The sequence below is a fragment of the Rana temporaria genome, chromosome 9 (assembly GCF_905171775.1).
Source record: "Rana temporaria chromosome 9, aRanTem1.1, whole genome shotgun sequence".
In the NCBI taxonomy this organism is placed as follows: domain Eukaryota; kingdom Metazoa; phylum Chordata; class Amphibia; order Anura; family Ranidae; genus Rana; species Rana temporaria.
In genome coordinates, this window is record NC_053497.1 from 143,573,974 (window position 1) to 143,595,559 (window position 21,586).

The 21,586-nt window shown below is 44.7% G+C and overlaps 1 protein-coding gene across 5 annotated transcripts in view; it reads right to left on the reverse strand.

Annotated features, from left to right (window-relative positions):
- The window catches only part of NUP188 (nucleoporin 188), a 161,167-nt gene that overhangs the window by 20,277 nt on the left and 119,304 nt on the right, over positions 1-21,586 (reverse strand). For all 5 annotated transcript variants that reach the window (XM_040324704.1, XM_040324703.1, XM_040324706.1 and 2 more), the window contains exons 32-34: positions 15,273-15,358; positions 8,059-8,204; positions 6,395-6,576 (exon numbers count right to left, since the gene is read on the reverse strand). In XM_040324704.1, the coding sequence (XP_040180638.1) occupies positions 6,395-6,576; positions 8,059-8,204; positions 15,273-15,358 (414 nt within the window). The remainder of the gene's footprint in view (positions 1-6,394; positions 6,577-8,058; positions 8,205-15,272; positions 15,359-21,586) is intronic.

Consider the following 21,586-nt stretch of genomic DNA (forward strand, 5'->3'; position numbering starts at 1 on the left):
GGAAGCAGGCTTGTTGGGCTTGCGGAACCAGGGGCGCTTCTGCCGTTCAGCGGGCGCCTTAGCGCCCTGGGAACATTTACCTGCCGGGCGGACGAAAAAAACGCTTGCGGGCGGTAAAGGAGGGACCTTGCCTACGGCGAGGCTCCTTACCCTTACCAGATTGTGGGAGCAGAGTACTCTTACCTCCCGTGGCATCTTTTATGATGTCATCCAGAGACGCCCCAAAAAGCCGTTCACCCTTGAAGGGTAAGTCCACCATGGCCTTTTTAGAAGACTGGTCCGCAGACCAACACTTCAGCCAGACAAGGCGGCGCAACACTACCGCGGTAGGCCAAAGCCCTGGAGAGCAAGGAAAGCGTATCCAGGGACGACTCGCAGACAAATTTTAGGCCCTGCACCAACTGGTCAGCCAGCGCCACACAGTCCGCAGGGACATCATGCTCCTCCAACTCCTGAAGCAACAACTTTGCCCGTTCCGTAAGTGCCTGACACTAGAGCCCCGGCCAAGACCGGTCTCACCGCCGACCCCACCACTGTGAACATGGAGCGGGCCACAGCCTCAGCTCTCCTATCTGCAGGGTCCTTGAAAGCGGGAGCCCCTTCCACAGGCAACGTGGTCGCCTTGTTCAGCCTGGACACGGGGGTCCACTGACGGAGGAGAGGTCCATTTTTTTAGGAAGTCCTCCTCAAAAGGGTAATGGACCGCAAAGCATTTCGGAACAGAAAAAAACTTTCTGCAGCCGATCCCATTCCGTGTACAATTTTTTTCCAGATAAGGAACGAAAGGAAACACTTTTGCAGTGCGGGCCGGCTTGCGGAACCCAAAAGGGACCGACATCTCTGATGTCTCCGCCGAATCCTCAATCTTCTGAGTATCCCGCACCGCAGTGATAGGGCGCTTGTTGGAGCTCTTATCATGCGCTGACCCTAATGCAGAGTCATCCTCACTGTTCGTGTGGACTAGGCCTGCATCCTCTGACATCACGGAACCAGGGACGGAAGCTGTAGCAGGGCCCGATTCCGCGTCAGATGCATCCCCAGAAAAAGGCGGGGGGAGGAGGCGCTTTTTACCCCCCCCGTCTGGCCACGTGCGCAATCAATCCTGGCAACAACTGCCTCAAGGACTGCCGTCATAGCATCCACAGAGGCCACAGGGGCACTAAGGGTTAACTCCAGCATATCTGGGGGAGAAGCATCCGGTTCAGACGCCATGCTGACCCACCCAATAGCTGCCCTTGGACTGCAAGGCAAGATCCACAGGCCACCCTCCCGGCCGCAGCAGAGAACAGGGGACCCCCCAGAGGACTCACCACCCGACCAGGCTGTACTGCTGCTGACTGCCCCAGAGCGATGTCCGTGCTGTGCCGTCCCTTAGAAAGTGTGCTGGAACCGTTCGCAACGATTTTCTAGGCACTAGAGGCAAAACCCCCATCCAAAATGGCCACCGACATGCAAAAACAGCATGCGGGCTACAAGAAAATGGGCGCCGATCGTTAATAAAGGCGCCCGGCGCCGGAAAAACGGCGGCAGCGAAAGTGCAGAAATCACACAGTAAACACCGGGAACCCCCGGGCAGGCCCCCCCCGCACACACGGCAGCAATAAAATCAACACAGCACCCCCGAGGGCAGCCACAGCCCCCAGCCACAGGATGGAGCCCCCCAGGCGGATCCCCAACCTCACGGCCGACCACCCAGAATGCGGGGAAGGAGGGAGAGAGGAAAGCAGGGCGGACCCCCGATTGACCTCCCCAGGAATGCACCAGCTGCACCACCATGCCAAAGCAAGGGGACTGCTACTTACCCGTCCTGCAACCACCGGCTGGAGGCATCCCGGACAGAACCAATGTCCGCGCAGTTACGGCATGGCTGTCAGCCCGGCACACTGTGACTCGGACATAGAGCCCGGTCATATGTGTGCCCTGGAGCGTATAGCTCACCGGCCACCCCTGGAGCAACGGGGCATGTTGTGGACGGCCCAGCGCGTAGCTAAAGGCCGGCACACGCTCGATGGCCGAACATGGGGGGACTACAAGGATCGAGGATCCAGCCTGTCACCCAGTCGGCAGTTGATTGTAGATCTCAGGATCCAAAAATGCAGGAAAAACGAAAAGAAAAGCAAGAAAATCGCAAAAAAACGAATCTCCAGAGCACATGGACCCAGAAGAGCCATGTCATCGCCTTGCTAGGCAGAAAAAAACTGGTGCTGCAGAACTGAGAATGGGGGATGTACCCAGGGGATCCGCCCCCTGGGAAGTACTGTACTGTGTGGAGTGCTTTAACACTTAACATGCTGTTTTTCTGCCTAGTCAATCTCCTAAAAGGGAGGATAATACCCTAAGGTCAATTGCTGCTGTGTCTGTCCATGAACGGAAGAGAAATAATGGTGGCCACACAAAATATTGACACTTTGGGCCCAATATGGACATTTTCGCTTTGGGATGTACTCACTTTTGTTTCCAGCGGTTTAGACATTAATGGCTGTGTCTTCAGTTATTTTGAGGGGACAGCAAATTTACACTGTTATACAAGCTGTACACTCACTACTTTACATTGTAGCAAAGTTGTCACATGAAAAGATAGAATAAAATATTTACAAAAATGTGAGGGTTGTACTCACTTTTGTAAAATACTGTGTGTGTGTGTGTATACACACACACACACACACACATACATACAGTGGGTACGGAAAATATTAAGACCCCCTTAAATTTTTCACTCTTTGTTATATTGCAGACATTTGCTAAAATCATTTAAGTTCATTTTTATCCTTATTAATGTACACACAGCACCCCATATTGACAGAAAAACACAGAATTTTTGAAATTTTTGCAGATTTATTAAAAAAGAACTGAAATATTACATGGTCCCAAGTATTCAGACCCTTTGCTCAATATTTAGTAGAAGCCCCTTTTCATCTAATACAGACATGAGTCTTTTGGGGAAGGATGCAACAAGTTTTTCACACCTGGATTTGGGGATCCTCTCCAGTTCTGTCAGGTTGGATGGTAAACGTTGGTGCACAGCCATTTTTAGGTCTCTCCAGAGATGCTCTATTGGGTTTAAGTCAGGGCTCTGGCTGGGCCATTCAAGAAAAGTCACGGAGTTGTTGTGAAGCCACTGCTTCGTTATTTTAGCTGTGTTCTTAGGGTCATTGTCTTGTGGGAAGGTAAACTTTCGGCCCAGTCTGAGGTCCTAAACACTCTGGAGAAGGTTTGCGTCCAGGATATCCCTGTACTTGGCCGCATTCATCTTTCCCTCGATTGCAACCAGTCGTCCTGTCCCTGCAGCTGAAAAACACCCCCACAGCATGATGCTGCCACCACCATGCTTCACTGTTGGGACTTTATTGGACAGGTGATAAGCAGTGCCTGGTTTTCTCCACAAATACCACTTAGAATTAAGGCCAAAAAGTTATATCTTGGTCTCGTCAGACCAGAGAATCGTATTTCTCACCATCTTGGAGTCCTTCAGGTGTTTTTTTTTTCTTTTAGCAAACTACATGTGGGCTTTCATGTGTCTTGCACTGAGGAGAGGCTTCCGTCGGGCCACTCTGCCATAAAGCCCAGACTTGTGGAGGGCTGCAGTGATGGCTGACTTTCTACAACTTTCTCCCATCTCCCGACTGCATCTCTGGAGCTCAGCCACAGTGATCTTTGGGTTCTTCTTTACCTCTCTCACCAAGGCTCTTCTCCCCTGATAGCTCAGTATGGCAGGATGGCCAACTCTAGGAAGGCATCTGGTCATTCCAAACGTCTTCCATGTAAGGATTATGGAGGCCACGGTGCTCTTTTTTTGTAACCATGGCCAGAGCTGTGCCTTGCCACAATTCTGTCTCTGAGCTCTTCAGGCAGTTCCTTTGACCTCATGATTCTCATTTGCTCTGACATGCACTGTGAGCTGTAAGGTCTTATATAGACAGGTGTGTGGCTTTCCTAATCAAGTCCAATCAGTATAATCAAACACAGCTGGACTCAAATGAAGGTGTAGAACCATCTCAAGGATGATCAGAAGAAATGGACAGCACCTGAGTTATATATATATGAGTGTGACAGCAAAGGGTCTGAATACTTAGGACCATGTGATATTTCAGTTTTTCTTTTTTAATAAATCTGCAAAAATGTCAACAATTCTGTGTTTTTCTGTCAATATGGGGTGCTGTGTGTACATTAATGAGGAAAAAAATGAACTTCAATGATTTTAGCAAATGGCTGCAATATAACAAAGAGTGAAAAATGTAAGGGGGTCTGAATACTTTCCGTACCCACTGTACACACACACACACACACACAACGTATACTGTGTATGTATATAGATATTGATGCAGATTTTCCGGCTGCACATCCATCATGCAAATCTCCCATTCCATCACATCACATCCCAAAGGTGCTCTATTGGATGAGATCTGGTGACTGTGGAGGCCATTGGAGTACAGTGACCTCATTGTCATGTTCAAGAAATCAGTGGTGAGAGGATTTGATCTTTGTAACATTGGGCATTATTCTGCTGGAAGAAGCCATCAGAAGATGGGTACATTGTAGTCATAAAGGATGACATGGTCAGCAACAATACTCGGGTAGGCCGTGGCGTTTAAATGATGCTAAATTGGTACTAAGGGGCCCAAAGTGTGCCAAGAAAATATCCCCCACACCATTACACCCGACCATCTGAACGTCACAGCTGAAATCGAGACTCATCAGACCAGGCAACGTTTTTCCAATCTTCTGTTAACCTAGTCTCAGTTTCCTGTTCTCACTTGACAGGAGTGGCACCAGAGTGGTCTTCTGTTTTTGTAGCTCATCAGCTTCAAGGTTCGATGAGTTGTGCTTTCAGAGATGGTATTTTGCATACCTTGGTTGTAACGAGTAATTATTTGAGTTACTGTTGCCTTTCGATCATCTGCCCATTCTCCTCTGACATCAACAAGGCATTTTTGTCCACACAATTGCCGCTCACTGGATATTATCTCTTTTTCGGACCATTCTCTGTAAACTCTAGAGATGGTTGTGCGTGAAAATCCCAGTAGATGAGCAGTTTTTGAAATATTCCGAACAGCCGTCTGTCTGGCAACCATACCTTATTCAAAGTCACTTTAATCCCCTTTCTTCCCCATTCTAATGCTGGGTTTGAACTTCAGCAAGTTGTGTTTACCGCGTCTAGATGCCGCCATGTGATTGGTTGATTAGCAATTTGTGTTACCAAGCAATTGTACCTAATAAAGAGGCCAGAGTGTGTGAGTGTGTGTGTATGTATGTATGTATGTATGTATGTATGTATGTATGTATGTATGTATGTATGTATATATATACATATACATAAATAAATGCAAATTGCAAATAAGGGGAAAAAAAGTGTGTGAAAAACTTAGTGATTCATCAATAGCTTGAAAGCTGTGTAATTAATGATCGGGAGACAGGATTTTGGTAGGGAAGGTAATTAGGAAGTCTAATATCTATATGGTTTAATATTCCATATATCTGCCATTAGCAGATAGGAATTGTAGCCGTCATAACGGTTTTGGTGTTCAGATTCCCCTAGAAATGTTAAAAAACCAGGACAGGAAACGATGGGAAATGATTTTGTGGGGACACAGAGTGAAGCTAAACATTGTTTTATAAGATGGGGAAAGTTTAGAACCCCTGTTAGGTTGTCAATAATTTCTGTGACAACCACTATCCCGATTTGCTGCACTGCTGTCAGAGGTATTTAAAGCGGGAGTTCACCCAATTAGTTTTTTTTTTATATTTTCCCCCTAGCTTCATGCTCGTTTTGTCTAGGGGAATCAGCTATTTGTTTTAAAATATGATCCGTACTTACCCGTTTTCGAGATGCATCTTCTTCCGTCGCTTCCGGGTATGGGTCTTCTGGAGCAGGCGTTCCTTCTTGATTGACAGTCTTCCGAGAGGCTTCCGACGGTCGCATCCATCGCGTCACTCGTAGCCGAAAGAAGCCGAACGTCGGTGCGGCTCTATACTGCGCCTGCACACCGACGTTCGGCTTCTTTCGGAAAATCGTGACGCGATGAATGCGACCGTCGGAAGCCTTTCGGAAGACTGTCAATCAAGAAGGAACGCCCATTCCCGCAGCCCATACCCGGAAGCGGTGGAGAAGATGCATCTCGAAAACGGGTAAGTACGGATCATATTTTAAAACACATAGCCGATTCCCCTAGACAAAACGAGCATGAAGCTAGGGGGAAAATGTGTTCGCTATGGGTGAACCTCCGCTTTAAGTCAAATCTAATCAAACCTTAGATAAAATATTTGGCAGGAGCTGGGCTTTAATCTTCTTGATTGTCCTACAAAAGTTAATGAATTCACAATCTAATTTTTAGTTTGCTTTAAAGTATACTAATGTTACATGTCTGCATATATACTAAAACCATCAAAATCTTACCCCATCAGGCAGGTCTTTTTGCTTTGCTCGGGGCGTATCTTCAGTCTCCATGCTGTCTTTATCCTCCCCTCCTTCAGCACTTGTCACTTCAGGCCGTGTCTGACTGACAAGGATAACCACCTCTTCCTGCAGATTCTCACAGACGCTCAGCACAAGTTGCTCATACTGAGGAATCTTGGAGGCTGCGTACACATCATATATATAGACCGTGAGGCTGCTGGTCAGACACTAGCTTCAATACACCAAATAATATACAGTACACATATCACAAAATGTTCCCAGGTCAGCAACTCAAAGAATGACAGCCAAGTCGCGTGTCATTTTAGGAGGCAGTTGGCCATTTCAGAGTCTATTTCACAGGCCTTCAGGTCTATCAGACTTCCGGTCCCCCTGGCTGATGTGGTTCATCTTCCAGCCACTACAGATTTCTCAATTGATAAAGGAACCACAGCACAAGCCGGGGACCAGGAATCTGATAGAATTGTTTTTTAGATGAAGACGATTTTTCAGCTAGCATAGCTTGTAAAGATAATGAGCAGTGCAAATATTAACCATTTTCTTTGTAGGGAGTGTAATTTTAATTTTAATTTTATTTTTTACCTAGCAAATCTCTAACATAGCCACCTAGTCAATTTGATGCTTAAAGCAAAACTATAATGGTTTGGGGTCAATATTATTACACATTTTTAAGCTTGTATTAAAGGCAAATAAAAAATAAAAAAATACTTGCCTCCTCTGTGCAGCAGTTTTGCACAGAACAGCCCCAATCCTCTTCTTCTTGGGTCGCCTGCTGGCGCTCCTGCCCCCCTTTCTGTCCCCAAAGCAATCAGCTTGCTATGGGGGTACCCGTTAGGGCTTGCTTCCCAGCCTTTGTTCTGTCTGTCCATTCACACACGGAGCACGGCGCGGCCACACAAATGCTTTCTCCTCATTGGCTCACTTGGCTGTGATTGGCAGTAGTGGGAGCCAATGGCTACTGCCGTCTCAGCCAATGAGGAGGAAGAGACCAGGGAGAGCCACTGCTCTTGTGCACATTGCTGGATCGAGATGGGGTTCAGGTAAGTATTGGGGCAGGCTGAATCAATCAACTTTCGGTACAACCAGCCTGCCGAATTCACTTGTGATTGTTGCTAGCAGCTGCTATAGCCACTAGCAATAGTCCATGGTTTGCCCTGCCAGTAACAGACAAGTGCTCCACAGGAGTGATTCCCCTGCCAGAACTGCCTGTGTTGATTGGAGAATTGTGCAAATGTTGCACCGTCTATAGCCTGCCATAGTTTTAGAATTAACAGAGCACCAGCTGTTAGCTAAACCAACAGGACTACAGCAGTGGCTCCCATTCAGACAGTCTCTTATTGAATTTTAGTACCTTAAGCCTGGTACACACTACTACTTTGTTTTCAATTAACCCAGCAGGCTAAAGGAAAAAAACGGACAGCTCAGGATGGAGCTACTATACTAACAATCCGATGTTAGTACAGCAATCTCCCCTGCTGTTCTATTGTGTTCTGATAGGACAGCACAAGTCATCATTTGAATGTCCCATCCACCTGCGTTGCAGGACTACAACATAGGGCTGTTACTTTAAGGTTGACCAACTTGTTTGTTATGGTTGTAAAAACTTTATTAAACACATTGAAACAGAAACAAAGCATATGGCTTACCTTTCAGCTGCTTAATTTCTAGCACAGAGATCAGGGCAGAAAAGACTCTGGCTTTTGTTTTCTCTGCCTGTCGTTCATCAGCCTGCAGAACGCCTTCCAGGATTTTCCCCAGAGATTTCAGAATGTTCTCAGGTGAAGCAAGCTCACTGAAACAAGACAAATCATTAACTAAACCCAAGATAATATTTGTGCGCTTACAATAAAAAGAAAAATAAATAACTCTTAGGCCTCGTACACACAGACGGACTGTCTGATCAAAACGGTCCGCCGGACTGTTTTCATCGGACATTTCCGCTCGGAGATTTCTGTCTGATGGTTGTACACACCATCAAACAGAAATCCGCGCATGTCCGGTGAGTCTGTACAGACGACCGAACATGTCCGACGGACAGGCTTCCAGCGGACATGTTTCTTAGCATGCTAAGAAACGTTTGTCCGCTGGAAACCTGTCCGATCCGCCGGAAAATTGTCCGGTCGGACGTACAGACGACCGAACATGTCCACTGAAACTGGTCTGCGGACCAGTTTCAGCAGACATGTTCGGTCGTGTGTACGGGGCCTTAGTGACAAAAAAATGAGTAAAACAGATACAAGAAAAACTCAATTAAATCAATTAGGCGGCAGCATCTAAATCATCAGAGTAGGATGTGCAACACGCTCCAACCAAACATTAAAAGTGTGCAATCCTTCTGCTAGTTAAAAGTTAATAAATCACATTAAAGACACCATAAAAATGCATTAAACATAATAAACTATAAAAAACGTGCTGAGAGGGGCCTAACACGTGACATTATTCCGCAAGTCAGCCTTACCGCTTGGACCTGCTGGTTGTTTGTAACACATAACAAATAAATAATACTCCGATTGTGTAAAAAAGCTCAATCGATTTAACAGTGAATAAAAAAAGCAGCAACAATGTAATGTGAGATATGACACAACAAAGAACCGAGCAAAGAAAAAGGTGTGCTAATTTTGTTTATATTTATATATTTTTTATACACAAGTCCAACAAGTGATCTGATTGTTCAAATTCGACCAAAAATAGGTGATGCCGTTCACAGCAAATGGTATCCAGTAAATCCTCCACCAACGTTTAGTCAAGATGTGGTCTTACCCACATGATGGACCCTCTAGTAATGGAAGGTCAATCTTGCTTAGGATATATCTGCTACTATGGCGTCCAAAGGAGTATAATGCAGGCAGTCTACGTCTCTCTATCCATTTCTCCCACACTAGAAAATTAACCATGAAGGCAGCCATGTGAAGAAGCTGCTCGGGGGTGCACTGTGGTGATCCATTCCTTCTCCAGTACAGGTGGGCAGAGCAGGAAGAGATCACCACAGTGCAGCACACTCCAGAGCTCTCCCTGGGGCTGACTGCAGATCTCTGAGGACAGATAGCAGCCTGCATCTTCTCCACATGGCTGCCATGATGGTTCATTCGTAGTGTGAGAGGAACAGCTGGACTGCCTGCATTATACTCCTTTGGACACCATAGTAGCAGATATATCCTAAGCGAGAATGACCTTCCATTACTAGAGGGTCCACCATGTGGGTAAGAACACATCATGACTAAACATTGGTGACGTCACTTGGTGGAGGATTCACTGGATACCATTTTCTGTGAACTGCATCACCTATTTTTGATTGAATTTGACCAATCAGATCACTTGTTGGACGTTTGTTTATATATTTTTTATACACAATTAGCACAACTTTTTCTTTGTTCGATTATCTTTGATTGCAACACATGCTGTGCAATTTCTTAAAAATGATAAGTGTGCTTTTATCATTATATTAAAAAAATATACTACACTATGTGGATTTTCTTCTATATTTGAACTTCCTCTATGGAGTCTATCTTGGCTTAGGAGATCATGGAACCATTGCATGCAAGATTGTAGAGTGGATGGGTTCTATGCAGCAAGGTGTCTGATGGTCTCCTTGTGGGATCAGAGCAGCAGGTAAGCAGCTCATTTAAGTTTGTGGTAATTCCTTTTGGGAGCATTTTTTCTTCGGTGGTGCACGTTATCATCATCCCTTCATGCCAAAGAAGAACTGTTGATGTTTAGAAAATCTGCGCACCTTTTTGCACGCGCACGCGCACACACACACACACACACACACACACACATATAATTTTTATTTTTTTATAATATTTTTGGACAGTGTTTGCACAATTTATATGGACTTCATTTGCAGACATGTCAATTAAGGATGAGTTTATCATATGTTTAATGCACTTATTGTGTCTTTTATGCGTTTTTATCAACTTAACCTAGCACAAGACAAATCATTAGGCAGTATTCACATGAGCGTCTAGCACCGATGCAAATGAGAGAGGCAGGAATGGCGTTTCCTGCCACCTGTGAGTAGCAAGCTGCGGCCACCAAGCCTCGTACACTTCAATAACAGATCTCTGGCAGCCACAGCCATCTGTGGCTATACGCAGAGTCGGCAATTACCTGAGGCTCAAAGTTTGTACTAGCAGAGATCACCATAGGTAATTACTGGCTCTGTGTACAACCACAGATAGCTGCCAGAGATCTGTTACCGAGGTGTTTAGGCCTTGGTGGTTGCAGCTCGCCGCTCACATTTGGTGAAACAGCAGCAGGAAAAGCCATTCCTGCCGCTCTCATTTGCACTGGTGCTAGACACTCATGTGAATACTGCCTAATGATTTGTCTTGAGCTAGGTATAAAAGTTAAAGGGGTTGTAAAGGAAATTTTTTTTTCCCTAAATAGCTTCCCCTTTACCTTGGTGCAGTCTCATCCTTCCATTTTGCTTTTAAATGTCCTTATTTCTTCTGAGAAATCCTCACTTCCTGTTCTTCTGTCTGTAACTCCACACAGTAATGCAAGGCTTTCTTCCTGGTGTGGAGAACGCCTCTTGAGGGGGGAGGGGGTGAGCAGGAGTGTCAGGACGCCCACTAACACACAGCTCCTTTCTCAATCTCAATTAGAGAGTGTCCTGACTTGCCTGCTCGCCCCCTCAAGAGGTTTTCTCCACACCAGGGAGAAAGCCTCGCATTACGGTTTTGAGTTACAGACAGAAGAACAGGAAGTGAGCATTTCTCAGAAGAAATAAGGACATTTAAAAGCAAAATGGAAGGATGAGGTAAGTGAAGGAGGACTGCACTAAGGTAAAGGAAGCTATTTAGGGGGGAAAAAAAATCCTTTACAACCCCTTTAATAAATCACATAAAAGACACAATAAAAGTGCATTAAAAACATATCCTAAATCGACATGTCTTCGCAGATTCCTGCCACTGTAATTCGCACAGGTTTTAGTTGCCTGTGAAAATGCTACCTTACATGCATTGTACTTTATTATCCATCACCAAAAAGACAATTTGTATGCATAAAAGAGATCCAAGGAATGTGGAAATCTTACCAAGAGGTAAATGCCTAAATAAAAGCTACATAAAAAAAGGTTGAAAGAAAGTATGGAAAATTCCACAAAAAAAAAAAAAAAAAAAAAAAATAATGGATCAACCTGGTGCTACAGACCAGGAACATGTCATCACCAACAAGTGGAAACTGCAACCAGAGAGAAAGACGAATCATAACTAAAAATTGGGAGAACAATCAGTCATGAACCAAAAGTAACTACCACCGACTGCTGAGGTGGTCAATAAAAAAAAAAAAAGAATGTTTATTGGGTTATAGGACAAAGTCTAGTATACCTAACCCTTAAAAAGGTCAAAGCTTTTTTGCCCCTTCTTCGCCTAAGGATCACAAGAATGCCGTTTGGACTGACATGTTCTCAGCTGACAGCGAGCAGAAGCAGTCAGGATCCACCCAGATGCCTGGACCGATAGCTGTCTCAGCCTCTCAGCAAGCCGCTGAAAGCAAGAGCCAGCCACTCCTGCCCCCTGCAAAGCTCAGCCCTCCAGTGAGCGCTGGGGGGAATAGAGCAGAGAACTGATGACTGACAGTAACCAGCTCTCTGCTCAGTGAAGACTGAGAACGGAGTTGTTTTTGATTGCTCAGTTTTCAGTTGCAGTAGCATCGAGAGACAGTACTTCTCCTATTACGGCATGAAAAGATGGAAAGAAAAGGCGCGTTTAAACAAAAATGACCAGTAACAGCTGAAGGCTGAAGTGGAACACCCTTAAAATAGTAATAAGCCCAAAAGCAAACATTTATTATATATGAGAGTAAAAATACTTAGATGTGACTCTAAAGGTTTTGCATTGGTTTTCTTTTTAGGCTCTCTCATTTTCATTTGTATAATTTTTTTCCTTTTATTGGTTAAATAAGATGGACTTTTTTTGTAACCAGACTAACTATGTATCTACAGTATGTCACAAAAGTGGGTACACCCTTTACATTTTTGTAAATATTTTATTATATCTTTTCATGTGACAACACTTTGCTACAATGTAAAGCAGTGAGTGTACAATTTGTATAACAGTGTAAATTTGCCACCCAGTCAAAATAACTCAACACACAGCAATTCACGTCTAAACCGCTGGCAACAAAAGTGAGTACACCTCTAAGTGAAAATGTCTGTGGTGTCATGTGACTCGTTCGGGTTACAAAGTCTCAGGTGTGAATGGGAAGCGGGTGTGTTAAATTTGGCATCATCGCTCTCACTCTCATACTGGTCACTGGAAGTTCAGCATGGCACCTCATGGCAAAGAACTCTGAGGATCTAAAAAAAAAAAATTATTGTTGCTCTACATAAAGATCCAGGTGAGGAGTACAAAGACAAGTGTGTATTGCCTACAGTCAAGCATGGTGGTGGGATTGTACGAGTGCTGCCAGCACTGGGGAGCTACAGATCATTGAGGGAACCATGAATGCCAACATGTACTGTGACATACTGAAGCAGAGAATGATCCCCTCCCTTCAACTCTAATGCCGCGTACACACGGTCGTTTTTTATCATGGAAAAAAAAAAACGACGTTTTTCAAACTTAATTTTAAAAAACGACGTTTGCCCACACACCATCGTTTTTTCACAATGCTCTAGCAAAGCGCGGTTACGTACAACACGTACTGATCCACTCTGTGTGTCCGTACAGCTCAGCGGGGATCCTCCGTAAAATCCCTGCTGAGCTGGCAGCTGACAGGGCAGGGCGGTCCCCGCACACTGTGCAGGGACCGCCCTGTGTTTCCTCCGCTCTCCCCTACGGGGGATCGGACGAACACGGACCGTATGTCCGTGTTCATCTGATCCGATAGACGGAAGAAAAATAGGATTTGTTCCGTCCGCAAATGCGGATCTTTGCGGAGGCGGACAAATTACGGGTGTCAGCGGATCTTCATCCGCTGACACCCGTAATCACATAGGCACCCATGTATGTCCCGTTTTCATCCGCAAACGGATGGATGAAAATGCGGACATATGGTCCGTACGTGTGAAAGGGCCCTAAGGCAGTACTGGAAAATAATGGTGGCCACACAAAATATTGTCACTTTGGGCCCAATTTGGAAATTTTCACTTATGGATGTACACACTTTTGTTGCCAGCAGTTTAGACATTAATGGCTGTGTATTGAGTTATTTTGGGGGGACAGCAAATTTACACTGTTATACAAGCTGTACACTCACTACACAACATTGTAGAAAAGTGTAATTTCTTCAGAGATGTCACATGAAAAGATAGAATAAAATATTTACAAAAATGTGAGGGGTGTACACTCTTTTGTGAGATACTGTGTGTGTGTGTGTAACTATTTTCATCTAATGATCCTGCCAGCAAGTCTGTTTCTTTTCAACAGAACAATCTGTCTTGCAGAGTGTCAGGACAAATCATTTACCACTGAAACAGGTGCTTACAACAATCAGCTTACAGGGGCAAAATGAAGTCAACACACAAAGGGGGGCTTATGAAAAAGAACACCTTACAATTGTCCTACAAGTAACGTAGAAGATATAATTCTTGACTAAAACCACAAAAGTACACTGAAGCGTAAGTCTTGATGACTCCACTGTGGAGAGATGTGTAGGATCGAATGGAATACCACTCTCAAGGATAGATTGCTACCTAGGGAGGAATCGGAGATCCCAGACTGCATGCAGCACAACACAATGCTGGAACAAGGCACAGAGGGGTGAAGTAATATCACAAGAGGGAGCCCCTATCCGTTTGACATCGCCAACAGCGATCTGAGCTAGAGGGGTATATGGCATGCAGTACGTCGGGGGTCATGTACCAGAAGAGAAGTACTTTGTATGTGTTCTCTTTGTACAGTGTACAAAGTGAACTCTTTGCCGCCTGGGACCATATTATCCGCCATTGCTCTATTGGGATTACTTCATTAAAGGGCTTTTTCCCATCGGGTCATATAGGAGTGTTTACCCTGGGTTTGCGATCGGTAGGCGTTTAGTATCTTGTATATGTCGGAGATGAGGCCTTTCTGGGTCGATCCGGCCAGGATCAAAGTCTCAAAGGGCACTGGGGGGGAGAATTGCAGGTCAGGTGCTATGGATAGGGCGTAATGGCGAATTTGCAAATAGCTATAGAATACCTGTCTAGGGAGGTTGAATTTGGTCTGGAGGCTAGAGAAGGGCAGTAATTTGCGTGAGATGGGATCTACTAGGGTCCCAAAGTGAAACAGATTCCGAGATGTCCACGGATGAGACATATGGTGTGTGAGGCTGTCTGGCACCTTGGGGTTACACATAAATGAAGTCATGAGCGAACGCTCCGAAGACAGCCCAAGCGGTCTCGACAGCCGACGCCAAAGATGCCTGAGCTGTGTCATAGATCCCAGCAGACGTTCAGGGGGAACCTCCGCGTCCGCGCACCAAAGTAAGTTATTAGGATGAGTCGGGGCTAGCCATAATTTTTCAATCTCTGTCCACTTATTATAGGAACGTTGCGTAACCCAAGAAGCTATCGCCCTGAGTTGAGTGGCCTGGTAGTATTTGACAAGGTTGGGAAACGCCAAGCCGCCGTCTGAGCGCGCCGCCATTTATACTGTCTGAGGTATCCTATGTCTCTTGTAGTTCCAGGTGAATTTAATTAGGTCAGACTGGAGTTTCCTCAAATGTTTATAGGGGACGGGGATGGGTAACGTTTGGAAAAGGTAGAGGAGCTTTGGGAGTATTGTCATTTTGACTGAGGCGATCCGGCCGAGCAGGGAAATATGGTGTTTCTTCCATTGTGTTAGTAGTAGTGACTTTTTAAGCTATCCAACAGCTTCCACAAAATAAATAATCATATAATTACAGGAAATAATTTTGCATTCAGCTCGGTACTTACCACTTCCACCGTCTCAGCAGAATTATCATCAAAATACACAACATAGATCCAAGATCCATACAGGCCACAGAGTTAGGAACCTGGAACTAAAACAAACATGGGGCTCAAATCACAAAACAAAATTCATGTTGCATTTAAAAGCTGAAATTTCCAGCACTGTGGGAGTTATTAGCTTTGGGTCTAACACTGAAGTACATTAACCACTGACCCCCCGGCCTATAGCAAAACAACGGCCGGGCGGTGGATGCGTTATCCTGAATGAACGTTCTATGACATCCAGCAGTATAACAGCCACCGCGTGCCCATGGGGCGAGCATCGCGGGGATCGGTGGTGTGGTGTGTCAGCCTGACACACCGCTACACCGATTCTCGGTAAAGAGCCTCCGCCAGAGATGTAAACAGGAAGGAGCCGTTGATCGGCTTTTCCTCACTCGCGTCTGACAGACACCAGTAGAGGAGACCCATCGGCGGCTCTCCTGACAGGGTTCATCAGCGCAGTCCCACCCCCCGCGCAGATGCCCACATTGGACCACAAGGGAAGCCGCTAGGACCACCAGGGAAGGCCCCAAAATTTGGATGTCCAAGTATGTACCCTATGGCCATTCACATATTAAAAAAAAATATGCCCAATATATGCCCACAAATGGGCACTGATTGGAAACATTATGGAACACTACAGACAAGTGATACCCAGCAATGTCACGCATCATTGTCAGCAGTGCCACCGCTCAGTGCCCACCTATGCCTGTGCCAATCTGTGCCACCTAACAGTGCCCATCAGTGCTCATCAGTGCAGCCATATCAGTGCCCATCATTGAAGAAGAAAACATACTTATTTACAAAAAAAAATTACAAATTTTCAAAATTTTGGTCTTGTTTTTATTTGTTGCATAAAAAATAAAAATTGCAGAGGTGATCAAATACCACCAAAAGAAAGCTCTATTTGTGGGAACAAAATTATAAAAAATGTTGTTTGGGTACAGTGTAGCACGACCGCGCAGTTGTCATTCAAATTGCGACAGCTCTGAAAACTGAAAATTGGCTTGGGCAGGAAGGTGCATAAGTGCCTGGTATTGAAGTGGTTAAAGAAGGTCCTGACAGGTGCTCATAGCTTTCAGTCCACTCCTCAACTGACAAAAGTCCCTGCATTGCTTTCAGACAGTAACACATTCTGTGAATGGGGGGGGGGGAGACTTTTTTTTTATTAATTTGCACCCATTCTTATGACACTGAGTGAACTCTTAAACCTTCCCAGAGGTGAAGGTTCAGCAACACCTAAGTGATGTCCAATGAAGGAGTCCGGGTCAGGGAGCTGACTCAGTGTGGATCTCCTGGTGAAGAAACAACCATCTGTCTGTGGGATGAGACTTAAAGCGGGGGTTCACCCTTAGAGGGCACTTTTTCCCCTTAGATTCCTGCTCGTTTTCTCTAGGGGAATCGGCTATTTGTTTTAAAAAAGGTGCAGTACTTAGCCGTTTACGAGATGCATCCTCTCCGTCGCTTCCGGGTATGGGCTGCGGGAATGGGCGTTCCTTCTTGATTGACAGTCTTCCGAGAGGCTTCCGACGGTCGCATCCATCGCGTCACGATTTTCCGAAAGAAGCCGAACGTCGGTGCGCAGGCGCAGTATAGAGCCGCACCGACGTTCGGCTTCTTTCGGCTACGAGTGACGCGATGGATGCGACCGTCGGAAGCCTCTCGGAAGACTGTCAATCAAGAAGGAACGCCCGCTCCCGAAGATCCATACCCGGAAGCGACGGAAGAAGATGCATCTCGAAAACGGGTAAGTACTGCTCATATTTTAATACAAATAGCCGATTCCCCTAGACCGAACGAGCAGGAATCCAAGGGGAGAAAAAAAAAAAATTTATAAATGGGTGAACTCCCGCTTTAAGCACTGGGTATAGGGAACACCCTGGAAAAAAATCACCCTGTATGAAAAATCAAGTTATAGAGTGAAGACAGAAACCTTTCATTATGAAGAATGGGAGTTTAAAGGAGAAGTCCAGCCAAAGCTTGTTTTGCACTCCTTTGACTGAAGTCTGCTCTCTGCTGACATCACAGAAATCAGTACAGGCACCACGTCATCCAGACAATGGGAGTCTGGATCCGCCAGGTGCCTGGACTGACTCCCATCTCAGCGAGCCGCTGAGACGGCCGCTCCCCACCCCTTCACAGCTCAGCACTCCAATGAGTGTGGTGGAGCAGAGCGGAGACTGCTGATTAACACATGGTATTTGAGCAGCAGTTTAAAAAAAAAAAAAAAAAAAACACTAAAGTTAGCCCAATTTTTTTGTATACTGTGAAAGACGATGTCACGCTGAGTAAATGGATAAATAACCTGTCACGCTTTAAAATTAACCACTTGACCACCAGGCCTATTTTGGCACTTCTCTCCTTTATGTAAAAATCACAATTTTTTTGCTAGAAAATTAATCAGAACCCCCAAACATTATATATATTTTTTTAGCAGACATCATAGGGAATAAAATGGCAGCCATTGCAACTTTTTTTCTCGCACAGTATTTGCACAATAATTTTTCAAGCACCTTTTTTTGGGAAAAAAAAACGGTTTCATGAATTAAAAAATAACAAAACAGTAAAGTTAGCCCAATTTTTTTGTATAATGTGAAAGAAGATGTTACGCCGAGTAAATTGATACCCAACATGTCACGCTTTAAAATTGCGCACACTCATGGAATGGCGCCAAACTTCGGTACTTCAAAATCTCCATAGGCGACGCTTTAATTTTTTTTACAGGTTACTATTTTCGAGTTACAGAGGAGGTCTAGTGCTAGAATCGTTGCACACGCTCTAACGCACGCGACGATACCTCATATGTGGGGTTTGAACGGAGTTTACATATGTGGGCGGGACTTGCATGCGTGTTCATTCTGCGCGCGAGCTACCGGGGATAGGGGCGTTTAAAAAAAAAAAAAATCATTTTATTTTTATTTTACTTCATTTCTTTATTTTTACACTTTTATTTTTTTTTATCACTTTTATTCCTATTACAAGGAATGTAAACATCCCTTGTAATAGGAATCACAGTGACAGGTGCTCTTTATGGAGAGATGTGGGGTCAATAAGACCCCACATCTCTCCTCCAGGCTTACAAGCATGAAATCGGTGAAAAAACATTCACCGATCTCACACCGACAGCCGCGATTGCGGCTTTGTTTACTTCCGGGTACCGGGCGTGACGTCATAACGTCGCGCCCGGGCCTCCGACGGTCATAGAGATGACTGTGACTGTCTGGTCACCAGTCATCTCAATGGTTCTTCAGCGAGCGCCGGCCGATTCGCTCTCCAGGCCCCCGATGGCACGGGAGAGCCCGGAGAAGCACCGGATGGCGGTGGGAGGGGGGGTCGTCCCCTCCCGCTGCCTATTAGAATGATTAAGCAGCGGAACTGCCGCTTTGATCGTTCTTATTGTGCACAGAATCGCCGGCTGAAGACGGTGATATCTGAATGATGCCGCTGCAGGCATCATTCAGATATCACCGCACAAAGTCGAGGACGTATATTCTCGTACTGCGGTGGGCAAGTGGTTAAGCACGCTTGTAAAATGGCGACAAATTGCTTTAACTTTTTTTACAGGTTACCAGTTTAAAGTTACAGAGGAGATCTTGGGCTAGAATTATTACTCTCACTCTAAAATTTGCGGCGATACCTCACATTAGAGCTGCACGATTCTGGCTAAAACGAGAATCACAATTCTTTTGCTTTGAAGATAGATCACGATTCTTGCGGCGTAACATTTTCTTTCACATTAAAACAAAAAAAAATTGGGCTAACTTTACTGTTTCTTTTTTTTATTAACTGAAGTGTATTTTTTCCCAAAAAATTGCATTTGAAAGACGGCTGGGCAAATACAGTGCGACATAAAATATTGCAGCAATTTCCATTTTATTCTATAGGGCCTCTGCTAAAATATATATAATGTTTGGGGGTTCCAAGTAATTTTCTAGTAAAAAATATTGATTTTAACTTAAAGGGGAGTTCCAGCCATTTGTATGTTTATTAAAAGTCAGCAGCAACAAAAAGTGTAGCTGCTGGCTTTTAATAAACAGACACTGAGGGGGCGTGGCTTGCAAGCGATCGTGATGGCCGCTTGAGCGCAGAGCTCCGTCGGAGAACCGGGGATATAGCGGCAAGACATTCGTTTTGAATTTCAAAAAAGGTCGGTAATTGTCGATCATTGCCCGCGGAACATACCCGATGTTTCCGCGGAAGAAGAAAGACAAAGGACAAAACAAAAAGCTCGCAGACTTCTTGGAGATGCCGGGTGCAGAGGGATCACGGCTGAATGATGGCGCAGATACCGCAGCTATGTGTCAGGCGCCTGCATCCTACTCTGATCTGCCTGATGATGAGGGAGCTCCGTGGCAAGATGTACAACATTCGTCCATTGTTAGAGGCTCCCCCTTACATAGCCCTTCGTCACATAGCCCTGCCAAATCAAGGAGGAGGATCGATGACGCAGCTCTTGCTCTGATCCCAGGTATGTCACCTATGATGCATACCTTAGCTAACCCCTGTGACGCATCTCTAATTACAAACTATCCCACTGTGGGACAACCAGTGTTAGACACAACTATGAAAGACATGCTCATTTCACTGCAAGCATCACTCATGTCTAGTTTCTCAATGATGATGAATACATTCTCTACTGAATTGCGGGGTCTGAATGACAGGGTCATCACTGTTGAAAACAAAATGGATGACCAATCTGACGCTGTTACTGATCTTATGGACGCTTATAGAGACCTGTCAGATGATAACGTTAAAATTAAAGCCAAGCTCGCAGACCTTGAGGACCGCTCAAGGAGAAATAATATTAAACTGAGAGGGGTCCCTGAAACCGTTCCCCCTGATGGTTTAATTAAATATGCGGATGATTTAATTGCCAATTTGTTGCCGGAAGTTTCCCAAATGGAAAGAATGATCGATAGGATCCACCGAATTCCCAAACCTAAGAACATGGACGCAGCTATTCCTAGGGATGTCCTTATGAAGATTCATTTTTATCCCACAAAAGAAAAACTATTGGCGAAAGCTAGGATCCTTTCAGTACTTCCTGGTCCATATAAAGACATTCATCTTTACGCAGATCTGTCACAATATACTCTGCATTTGAGAAGGCAACTTAAGTCTACAACCAAGGCATTGAGCGATCACAAAATTCCGTATAAATGGAAGCATCCTGCTACACTGATAATTACCTACAATGGATCAACTACCGTCGTGTCCAACCCTAAAGATGGTCTGCAATTGCTTCATTCTTGGGGTATTACCCCATCTCTTTCCTCTAAAGACGGAAAAAGTGCGACTGGAATGAACCTCGACAATCAACGTCTCGATAATTACCATATGAACAGAGGAAGATGAGGAACTATTGTGATTTCCCTTTGATGTGTTTCCTTTTCCTTCCTTCCTTTCTTTTTTCTTATCTTTTGCTATAGTCATTTGCAAAATTCCTTTGCCGTCAATACATCCCCCTAGTATCCGAGTTATTTTTTATTACTCTTGCCTGTTGAACATTACCCCTCCTCTTGGTCGGTTATAGTTTTCACCCGACCTCTATGATATTGCATTGCTAGTACCAGGTTAATTCCCCTAGTACACAACATAGCGATTTGTTTCATATACATATGATAGCAATTTCATTAATTTTGGTTTGTTGCCATTTCAATTATTTTGGCTACTTTGTTTTATTTATTTTGAGTTAACTTTGTTTTGTTTTGTTTCTTGTTTTGATTTTGTTTCTGTTTTAGTTTTTATTTGCAGCTGTCACAGAACGATTGGTTGATTCCGTGTTCCCTGACAGTGCATACTTCTGGACATCTTTCGCTTTTCATTGATCCATATCGCCTAAAGGTATTCCCACCCTGTAAGTATCACACACATTGCACATACTCACCGCTACATAATGTCTATCAATTTTCTCTCTATCAATACTAACGGTTTAAATCACCCGGCTAAGAGGGCCTCAGTGTGGAAAACAGCGCTGTCTTCTAATTGCGATGTTCTTTGCTTACAAGAAACGCATTTTGTCAAGGATAACGCTCCACAATGTCGCCATAACTCTTATCCTCATGTTTTCAAGGCAGACTATACTCGCAAGCAGAGAGGTGTGTTAATTGCTATAAGAGATACATTGGCTTTCAATCTTTTAAACGAATATGCTGATCCTGAAGGCAGGTTTATTGTCTTGGTATGCACATTGGATAATGTATTATACACGATAGTTAACTTGTATGCACCAAATTTCGGACAAATGAAATTCCACAAGGCCACTATGAACAAAATTA